This window comes from Helianthus annuus, chromosome 12 (genome assembly GCF_002127325.2).
Source record: "Helianthus annuus cultivar XRQ/B chromosome 12, HanXRQr2.0-SUNRISE, whole genome shotgun sequence".
Taxonomy (NCBI): Eukaryota; Viridiplantae; Streptophyta; class Magnoliopsida; order Asterales; family Asteraceae; genus Helianthus; species Helianthus annuus.
This window is the reverse complement of record NC_035444.2, coordinates 77,646,696-77,658,110: the sequence shown is the minus strand read 5'-3', so window position 1 is coordinate 77,658,110 and position 11,415 is coordinate 77,646,696. Positions and strand designations below refer to the sequence as shown.

Sequence of the window (11,415 nt, the reverse complement as noted above, 5' to 3'; positions counted from 1 at the left end):
TTTTAATATAATCTGAATCTGAATTATGATTACTAAATAGGGTTATTTATAAAAGGTGACAGTCGATTTTGTTTCACTTTTAACCTTTAACAACATAATACTACAACCTTGGGCGGGTGCAGGGTCGGGTTTTCCCCAGAACTGGTGGCATGGTGGGCTAGAGGCTCCGCGCGTGCAGGTTGGGCTGCCGCGGGCTACCTTTCGGCCAATGGGTGCCCCGTACGGAGTACCCGGCGATTCTTATGTTGGACGTTCAAAAAAAAAACATAATACTAAAATCAGCTAAACAACTTTGCTTGTGCATTTGGATTAGTAGGAAGTGTTATTGGATTTTATCACTCCTAATTATTGGGTATTGGTCACTGTCACTTCCAACTATCACTTTGACTCTCACCACTCCCAACTTAACACTTTGTGTGTTGTATTACTCTGGTTGAGTGGATTTTGGCTCCCCTTTTGTCTTTCAGGAGCAGATTCACCTGTGGAGCGACACAACACACAAAGTGTTAAGTTGGGAGTGATGGGAGTCAAAGTGATAGTTAACATTGGCTACAACTAATATCCAATAATTGAGAGTGATAAAATCAATAACCCTACTAGAAACATAAAAATGATTAATCAAACTATAATCGAATAAACTGGAAAAATCAAATTGAAATAATTAAACATAATGTAAAAGTGATGATTCGGTTTTAATATTTTCTATATCGGTTTGATTTTTAAACTTCTAGTAACTATAAATTTTGATTATGGTTTTGATAAGGACATGTTTAATGAATCATCATAAGGATGTGAAGGACGTTGATAACGTCCCTAACTTCACCCACTGGGCATTATAAAAGCATAGAGACGGAGAGACATTTTTAATATAACGTCCTTATAATGCTTCATTTAACATGTCCTTATAAAAACCATAATTAAAAGTTATAGTTACTAGAAGTTTAAAAATCAACTTGTCATTATGTTTTAAAAAAAATGGAAGGCTCAAACAAAGGTGAAGACAAGAAAAAAATGGTAGGGTCCGGTTCGAAGGTGAGGGCTCAAGATAAACGTGGTGGTTCGGGTGGTTTTAGTGTGCCGTTTCATCCCTACCTTGGGTTTACGAATCAAACCCAACCTCCATTTTATTTTAACCAACCCATGCATCAACCTTTCGGTTATGATACCCAACCCATCAAAAATTGGATGCAACACGGTCCGACGATGGTTCGACCCGGTTATTATGATTACTCCCTAGACGCCCAAAATGCTTTTGACCCGTTTGCTTTTCAAACCCTAAGCTCACAATCACCGAGACCTTTCCAAACCCCAAGCTTACAATCACCGAGAGACATACAAGATGACTCCGATGAAGAGTTCGTGCCGGATACCCAAGAACAACATTTTGATGAGGATGAAGATGTTGCATTTAAAGAAAATCCCGTGAACGAAAATGAAGCCGCACCGGAAAGAAAAGGAAAAGCGAAACGCGAAAGTTAACGCCTAAACAAGAAGAGGCATTGGCAAAGGCTTTTGTTCATTACACTTTGAATAAAAAGAAAGACAATCAACAAGAGGCGGATGGGTTTTGGAAGCAAGTTCTTAACCACTTCAATCAAACGGTCGGAGGAAGTAACCGAACCCACCACCAAGTTCGATCAAAATGGATCACGATGCAAACAAAATTGAACACATTCAACGGTCTATATCATAAAGCGGTATACTTTATTTTTTTATAAGGTTTATTTTTTAACGAAGTATTTGGATTAGTTGTTGATAATTTATTATTTTAGGATCGTTTACGTCCTAGCGGGAGTGACGATGCTTTTGTAATGAAGCAAGCGCTAAAGGATTACAAATGCAAAGAAAAAATTGATTTTACTCATATTGCGGCTTGGGAGATTGTTAGAACAAATCAAAAGTGGTCGCCGGTACCCTTGTTTGGTGAAGAAAGCTCCGGCTCGAGTCAAAAAAGAAAGTCTTCAGATTCGGAAAATTATAGAGCGGATACAACGAATGTCGAATTCTCAAGCGGATTCGGTATTCCTGACATAAACGAGGATCCCTCGCCAAGACGACAAACGAGAAAGGAGAAAAAGGACAAAGGGTCATCTTCAAGAAACGAAGATCTAAGACATATAACACACAAATTCGAAGAGTACAGTGCCATGAAAAAAGAGATAATGGTAATTAAACGTATACGAGAAGAAAAATACTTGACCTTGGCGGATGAGCAACGAGAGGCGTTGCGACAAACAATGTACGACAAGGAATTGGAGACGTTTAATAGGCCTACCGATAATGTTCACCCTTCGATGTTGGAAATCACACTCGCTAGAAAACGTGAGATCGCAAAAAAATATGGATGGCCTTGTGATTTTTAGTTTTTTTAAACTTAGATTTTATTTAAAATGTAATGCTTTATTTTTATTTATAAAACTTTGATGTTTTTTCCATTTTATCTTAAATTAAAAAAAATAGAAAATAAAAAAAAATTTACCATTTCAGCAAATCTAAACCATTGCCAACACTTTTTAGCAAAGTTTAAACACTTCTCACTGATTGACATGATGCATTCTGATTGGTTGTTTTTTTGGTTTGGCACTCTAAGGTATTTAACCACTGTTTACACCCAAATTTTAAATGCAATATGATGAATGTTGTGGGCTAGAACACTCCACGCCACCATCCTACAATTAGAAACTTTTGGTTAGGTATAACGGCATGTGACAACGGTGATTGTGTCTTCTATCTAAAATATATATAATTAGTGCTAATATTTGTGAATTTTGCGGGGTTAAAAAATAATATGATGTACTTTTGGTAAAAAAAAAAAGTGTTATGTTACTTATAGTAAATGAACTATACACATGAAATTATTATGCCAATCTGAATTTAAAGATTTTAATAAAACGAAGTATCGTACTACAAACGTAATAAAAGGGAATTGAAAAGTAAATGTAAGAAATATGTTTTTCTGGTTTTAAATATAAATTGAAACTCTATCACTCTAACACTTCTGCTTGCTGGATTTTCATAACCAATAACCTCGAATTCGTTTTAGACTAGTTGAAAAAACAATCACCACCTAACGAAATATGTTCAGCTTGAATTATATCATGTTATCCAACAACACCCTACCTATCATAGAAAAAATATGAACAAATTTTTTAGTAATATATACAAATTGGTTGAAAGAAAAGTAACTACTAACATTATAGATTGATTGACAAACCTTCTTTGACCATCAATATTATGTGTACAAAGATATTTAATTCAAGTATTTCCTTTAAAAACTTTGATCTTTACTTCAGAAAACTCATTTAAACAACTTAAGTCAGTAATTAACTTGGGAAGGATTTACATTTTGTAAGAACATTAAAAATACGTACATTTTGTTAAATGAAAAAAACTAAAAGACAAAAAAAATTAAATATAAAACAGGATAGTATAATACCAATTGATTAGTTACTGTCATTGCAAAAAAAAAAAAAAAAAAAAAGATAGTTAGGAATGTCACTAACTTGTCGATAACCTTCCACATTGATTTTTTGTGCTAATTTTTTTGTCTTAATTTTTTTTCTCAATTTTTTGTGCTGGATTTTTTTGTACTACATTTTTTTGCTGAATTTTTTGGTGCTATATTTTTTTATACTAGATTTTTTGTGCTATATTTTTTGTGCTATATTTTTTGTACTAGATTTTTTTTTGTTGTATTTTTAAAAAACAAAAGGGGTGCCACATATCATTTTCACTCTTATTTATAAGGACCAAAATGCCCTTCATTCCTACTTATTAGGAGTGCTACATGTCATTATCACAATCATTCTTAGGCTACTGTCGCAACCCCTGTCCCCTATCTACCCGGGAACGGGCGGCCGCGAGATCATATTCAGTGTTATCGGTGTTTATCAATTTGGCAGCGGAAATTACATCAGGACCGTAGTTAGGAAATATTTTATCAGAGTAAAACACCACATCTATACTATCTATTATAGGAGATTAGCCACTGATGTAAGTTTGCATACATGTCAACCTCTGAGATATGCCACATGTACATGCTGATGTCATAAATCTGATTTTTATTAAGATAAATTACTGATTTTTTTAGGAGGGAATTTCAAAATCAATTTCAAAATTCAAATCGTAATTTTAATCCTCCTCTCTCTCAAATATAGTCCTGCCTTCATTTTCAAAATTCAAACCATAGTCATCTTCACACACCTCTCTCTCTCTCTCTTCAACTCAGAAGAACATCGAAGCCCTACCTCTGAACAAAACCAGAAGAACATCAAAACGATCTCCGATCCGGCCTGCTCATGCTGCTCTCCATCTCCGATCAGGCCTCCACTCATCTACGGTCTCAATTTCTCCCCCTTTTCTTGTCGATTAGGGTTTTAACGTTTCACAATCGCCTTCGCATTCAACAATCAGATCGCAAATCATCAACAAGTTCTTCAAGGTAATCATAAATAACCTAATTTTGTTTCATTATTGTTTTGCCCTCAATGCAAAACTCAATTTAAACGGATCAAAGGTAGCAATTGTCATCTTTTTTGGTAGGCAAAACTTAGCCAGCATATCTTCTTTCATTCGCAGGGAAGGTAAGCTTCAATTCAGCAACTTCGATTAGCCCCCATTTCTTCTCTATTACATTTGAATTGTTATTTGACTGTGATGAATTGCGTGAGTCAGATCATTAAGAGTGAAGATCCGAACATTCGTATCACTCAAGAAGCAGTTTACATCATTAACAAAGCTTCGGTATTACTAATTTTCCCTAATTTTGCCCTAATTTGTTAGTTATGTTGAATTAGGGTTTCTTTTTTTTTTTGTATGGTTATTTGTGGTTCTGTTATATTAGTTTTGTAATTTGTAGGAATGTAGTTAGATGATATATGATAGTTAAGGTGATGATTTGAAAATTGAATTATATACAGAAACATTTGTTGTCATTAGTTACTTTTCTGTAGGTTAGGTTGAAGTATATATTAGACTAATGAAAGTTATATATTGGCTAATGTTTTGTTTTGTTGTGGAAGTTACCGTGTCACATGCAACGTTTAAAGGCAGTTTGGATGGCGGGTATTCGAGAACAAGAGTTAAAGATGAAGCTAGGAGAAGGTATGCTCGTCGGCTACGGGAGGAGTTAGAAGAAGATATGGAGAGAGTGGTGTGTATCTTTCTATATATGTTTTATGCTAATTAGATATAAATAATTCATACTGTGATTGCTATTTGCCTTTTAGATGTTGTTTGCTAGATTTCTGAACGAAAGTTTGATGCTAGCATTTGGTCCATCCGCTCTAACTTGGGACATCCGCATAAAGATTGCTGTCGGGACTGCAAAAGGGTATGTTTGTCTTCTTTTTTCTTTACCTTAATCTTACATAGGGCAGTGGTTTTCGTTCATTTTACAGTCTTGATCCATAAACGACATCCAGGTGATAAAATGTGTGGGTTTGGTGAATTAAAAGGGTTGGTTCAAACAAGTCATCGTGGTCAAGGGTGAAACAAGTCAGGATGACTGATGCGTGTGAAGTGTTATATATATTAGGTGTATATTTTAAGCCCTTTTACACTTTTTCTAGCCAAGTTTTAAATTTATAAAACATGATATTTACTAACACTAAACACACATATGGGCAAGTGCACCCATCGTGGACGTAGTGTAGTGTTGGTAAGATACCGAGGTCGTCCAAGGACATAAGAGCTTTTAGTACCGGTTTATCCTCAACGTTTAATCAAATCAAAAAGTTAGAAAAATGTTTTTTAAACTAGAAAAATAAAACTAACTAAAATACTGAAAAAGAAAAATAAAAATAAAAACAGATAGACAAGAGGAATCACTTGGCTCCGACGCGTGTACAGTGTAACCTTTGATTATTTTCGCACTTTTGCACTTGTTTAAGAGATTATCTTAGTTATTGTAGTAGGCCCCTCTTTTGAAGGTGACGTTACCCTCAACCCAGTAGTTTGAGTCAGCAAGGATACAATCCTAAAGGGTTGGATTATTGAAAAATAATTAATTAAGTTATTAATGCATAATGTGGTAGGCCCCTCTTTTGAAGGTGACGTTACTCTCGGCTAAGTAGTCTGAGTCAGTAGGGATACAGTCCTAAGTAGCCGGGTTAAACTTTTAATAGTAGTTTAACTTATGAGGGGATCAAAGAGTTTGGACCCCCGCCATCCAATACCGGTGGGTATTGAAGGAGATCCTACTAAATTTGACCCAGGTCCTTTGCAGGATCTATACACTGAACAATGGCAAGACTCTTACCAAACCGTTCCCTTAACCCCCGACCAGGTAGCCAACATACCTCCATATAGACCGTAGAGATATGAATGGTGAAAATCTTTTATTTTTATATAGACAGTAAAATAATGCCAAGACACCACGGACAAACGATAAGGAAGAATCACCTTCAACATAAGAAACTAGTAATTAAAGTCATTAATACAAAACCAATTAAAAAGTGCAAAAGATTAAAAATAAAAAGTATTACACTAGACACTTGTCTTCACCAAATGATGTAAGAGACTTAGGCAAACATGGCCTTTGATTGTCAAGAACTCTTACGATCAATCTTGGATCCCGAGACGACTCACACACACTACGATGGACAATGGATGATGATGGTGGATGATGGTGTTGTGATGGTGCTGGGTGGTGGGTGAAGTTTGAGAGAGGTGGTGTGCCAAGGGATGAGTTGCAAGAGCTCCAAGCACTCCTATTTATAGACTGAACAGAAGCTCGGGCAAAGCCCCGTGTCCATTGGGCATGACCCCGTGTCCATCTCCTCTCTTTCTTCATTAAATGCAGTTTGTCTGCATTAGTTGGCCACGCCCCCGTGTCCGCTGAGCACGACCCCGTATGCAGAAGCATATCTGTACTATCAAGATTTGTTAGGATTCTGCGAATCTTATAGTTGACCACGGCCTCGTGCTCGCTGAGCACAGCCCCGTGGTGGGCGATGGAAGCTTCTAGAACTTTGTCTTTTCTGCTGACACTTGGGCACGCCCCCGTGCTCACTGAGCACAGGGCGTGTTCAGCCTTTTGTCTTCTTGTTTTGCTTGGGAAGATGCTGTTGGGAGGCTGGGCATGCCACTTTTGTTCCTTTTCTTGTATTTGTGTTAGATTTAGCTGCCTTTTTGCTTCTTTTGTTAATTTGAGCTCATTTAATCTTGAAAATATAAAAGGAAGACAAAAGCACACTTTTTCCAACATTAGTACTAAAAAATGGTTAGTTTTATGCCACTATTGATGTAATTTATATGTTGCATTTTGGGCACATCAATGACCCGAAAGTCGAAACAATTTTTTGCCAATTTTTGTAACTTATTTTTTATTAACTGTTTGTGCATTACATATGATGACAAAAACTGTTATTACAATATTAGTATATGTATTTTTTTTCTTTTTGCATAAAATGGCTTATAAGACTGTTGTTATAAACAGATGTATGACAAATTTCGATCCTTTGACTCATTAATCCGTTAAGAGATATGTCACACCCCAACCGATGGCGGAAACATCGGGGCGTGGCACTGAGCGAAAAAGATTGTCCAGAAGATTCCATAACAACTAGAATTTCCAGTTATTTAAAACATCACGTCCTATACCATGACCTAAAAAGTAATATAATTATTACAGACAAAATCTAGTCAAATTGTTCTGTTCCGACAACTCAGATTTCAAGTACAGACAATTCGTTTATTTGTTTCTAGACCTTTCCTAGCATCGATTTCACAGCAAGCCAAGCATTTAAACATCTTAAGCACCAGCCACATATGTTAAAGTAAAAGTCAATACACATAGTGTAAAGGTGAGCATACAAGCTTAATAGATATAATAGAATTTGAAATCGATTACGCATAACCAGGACGTACACAGAGTGAAATGAAGCACGTTAGTTATCGACATAAACCTATCAATACCAATGACTGCGGGTTGACTGCCCAAGGCAGTTCGTAATACACACTCACCACTATGAGCCATGTAATTAATTGTCCTTAACAACCCCTGAGTGAACAGGTGCTGAGTCCAAACTATAGTACTATCGTTGCTAAGGCAGGTAGACAACATTCCATGTGTAAACATAACAACAAGCATTCATTAAGTCACGTATAACATGCGGTAATGGTTAGCGTTAAAGTATTGTGTAGTGTGGTCGATTGTGATTTAGAATAACTAACGTATGTAACACCCAAAAGTGTGTAAAGCAAAAAGGGTTCGAGCATACTCACAGCGGTGATGGATTGAAGGGAGCGCTTAGAGCGAGATTAGCCTGATCAGAATGATAGCATAAACGATAAGCGACGCGAAAACGGAGCAAAGTGTCGGAGGATCGAACGGGAATCCGATCGGGTGGCAGTCCGATCAGGTGGCCGGTCGATCGGGTGACAATCCGTTCGGACGGTCATCCGATCGGGTGACCATTCGATTGGATTGTTACCTCATTTGGGATGGATGTGTTTGTGTACGATGGCTTGTCTTTTGAAGTTTTCGTTGTAGCTTTTTAAAAATAGAGAAGTATCTCTACCTATCAGGTCGGTCGATCGAACGGCTGTTCGATCGGACAACAATCCGATTGGCGAGGCTTCTCAGGTTGAGAACAAGTTCACCGCAGGACGGTCACTCGATCGGATTGCAATCCGATTGGGTGGTAATCCGTTTGCATTGAACATGTTGAAAATTGTTTAAGTGTTGAAGTCTAAACATCACATGGTCAGGTGGTAATCCAGTCGGATGGCAATCCGATCGGACGGCGATCCTTTCGATGTTCAAACCTTTAAAAAGTTGAAATAAAACTTAAATGTGGGACCCAAGGTGTAAGCCGATCGGGTGGCTGTCCGGTCGGGTGGCAATCCGATCGGACGACAATCCGTCCCAGACGACCTGATTGTCTTCCTCACTTGGTTGATTGATAGTTTGTAGTTTTCTCGAGACGATTTGATAACGTGCTATACAACAGAAACCCCATCAAGACTTAGTGACCCGATCAGACAGGAATCACCCTAGTCCGACCAGTTAACTGTTCGAGACGGTATTTCATGTTTAACCCGAAATCAGTTATCTCGTGGATAGAATCTAGATCTTGAACCAACACAACACGAAGAATGAGTAGAAGGTCAGAACGAGCTCTGATTCTATCGGTTTTGAGTGCATTGAGCGTAAAAGAGTTGAAAGAAAGTTAGAAAACCATCTTTCAATCCTTTTCACCATGAATATGTTCAGATTTATGTAAGATCTTTGTTTATTTATGTGGAAATCGTACAGATCTAAGTTTTTCTTGGTGGATTGAAGCCTAAACATGAAGTTCATAAGAACATCATGATGACATCATCCTAGAACACCTCAAATCTAGTGATTTCACGGTTAAAAGTAAAGATTCAAAAGGTAGAAAGGTGTAGGAGTGCGTGTAGATCAAGAAAGTACAAGATTTAGGTTGAAAACTTACAAGAATCGCGAGAACTCTGAAGAAATAGCGGCTGGAGCGAGCTGAGAGAGAGAGAGCTGTCAACATCAAGGGATGTTGACATATGAGGGTATTTATAGGGTTTCCATAAATGGAAAGGAGGGAAGAGGCTGGTCGATCGAGTGGCAACCCGGTCGGGTGGCAGCTCGATCAGTTGGCAGCTCGATCGGCTGGCCACTCGATTGGAGTGATTAGCGCGACGAGTTTTGGGGTTTCGTTTCGCATGTCGAGCGTTGCGATGCGATAGAGTTTCTCATCAAATTACTTTTAATCCCAACTACTATATCTAACATACAATCATCCTAAATTACTTACGTTTAGCGTTTGTGATTCGATTGCGATTGAGCTGCGATTGCGTTTCGATTATCCACCACACATAAACATAAATAAACATGCACAAGTAACACGTAAAAGGCACACACGCACGTAAAATAATATCTGGTACACATAACTCGAGTTGCGAGTGCGATTGCGATAAGCGAATAAGCGACAAAACATGCGATAAATAGCGATTAAACCTCGATTAGTAATATATACTCCACATAATACAACTAACGTAAAAGCATAAAAAGACTATCTACAAGTCAAAGAAGTCAAAACAGTAATTGGGCAAGGAGTGACAGATCGCAATTAGCAATCTTTTCTCCCTTTAACTTCAATCTTGACCTTGACTTTGACTTTCAAAACAAGGGGTGTTACAAGATAACTGAGCTCAAACTACCCATATTCTATTATTATGCAAGGGAGATGACTGAACTCAACCTACCCATATTGTATTATGACAAATTTCGATCCTTTGCCCCGTTAATCCGTTTTCTGTTTAGATTGGCATATTTACACGAAGGCTTGGAACCAAAAGTTGTTCACCGTGATATTAAATCAAGCAATATTCTTCTGGATAAGAAATGGAACGCGAAAGTAGCTGATTTTGGACTCGCCAAGTTACTTGAATCTGAAAAAACCTTCATGACAACACGTGTAATGGGAACATTTGGGTTAGTTTTTATTTTTGCCTCTTCGATTTGAACGAAAGTTTTATCATCTTGAGTTTAAATCCAACTTCCACTAGTTTCTACCTTTAACTACTGGAAGGCTGCCTACCTGCGTGGCCCCATTGATTAGCACGGTTATAATAAAAAGTTTGAGACCAGAAACAAAATTCTTACCTTCAGTGATATTTGTAGATACGTGTCACCTGACTATGCAAGCACTGGGATGCTCAATGAGGGAAGTGATGTCTACAGCTTTGGAGTTTTACTTATGGAAATTGTTACCGGAAGGAGTCCAGTTGATTACTCCAGACCACCTGGAGAGGTAATTTAAAAAATTTACCTTCTTTTACCTCAATATTTTTCTTCATTTTTTTTTTGTTATTTTTAGATGAACCTGGTTGACTGGTTTAGAGGAATGGTAGTAAGTCGACTTGGTGAGGAGTTACTAGACCCAAAGATCAATGAACGACCTTCTTCAAGAGCTTTAAAACGAGTCTTATTAGTGTGCCTTCGGTGTATAGATATGGATGCAAGTAAGCGTCAAAAAATGAGCCAAATTGTACACATGCTCGAGGCGGATGACTTCCCTTTTTGCAAAGCAAGTATCTCACTCATTTGCGTTGAAGTCAAATCAAGTATCGAGCTCTAAATGTTTTGAGTTGTTTATAATTTACAGGAATCGCGGCCACCTAAAGACCCAAACATGCGTCGACCAGATGCATTTGCTGGTTCTAAATGCTTCCCCAAGATGCTGGTTATAGCTTGGAAACAAGTATCCAGAATAAATTAAACGGTATTTATATTGATTTATGTTATTTGTAAGGTTTTTTTTTTGTTAATAATAGGTTTTTAATTTATAAAATTGATTGATTTTGTTCTGAAATCTTACTAGGTTTGACCTAAACTGATGTGTATCTAGGTCCTCATGTGATAATATCTGTAACTGTTTAAAATTTGTTATTTCT

At 37.3% G+C, this 11,415-nt stretch overlaps 1 protein-coding gene across 1 annotated transcript; it reads left to right on the top strand.

The window, feature by feature from the left end:
- The first annotated feature begins 1,652 nt into the window (after positions 1–1,652).
- LOC110925473 (probable LRR receptor-like serine/threonine-protein kinase At1g51860) lies at positions 1,653–11,121 on the top strand. Its single transcript, XM_022169426.2, has 10 exons — positions 1,653–1,697; positions 1,773–2,322; positions 4,579–4,583; positions 4,675–4,743; positions 4,859–4,862; positions 5,022–5,152; positions 5,229–5,332; positions 10,283–10,453; positions 10,643–10,772; positions 10,839–11,121. Exons 1-10 carry the CDS (start codon positions 1,653–1,655, stop codon positions 11,097–11,099), a joined length of 1,470 nt encoding a protein of 489 aa, XP_022025118.2. The 3' UTR covers positions 11,100–11,121.
- The last annotated feature ends 294 nt before the right edge of the window (positions 11,122–11,415 follow it).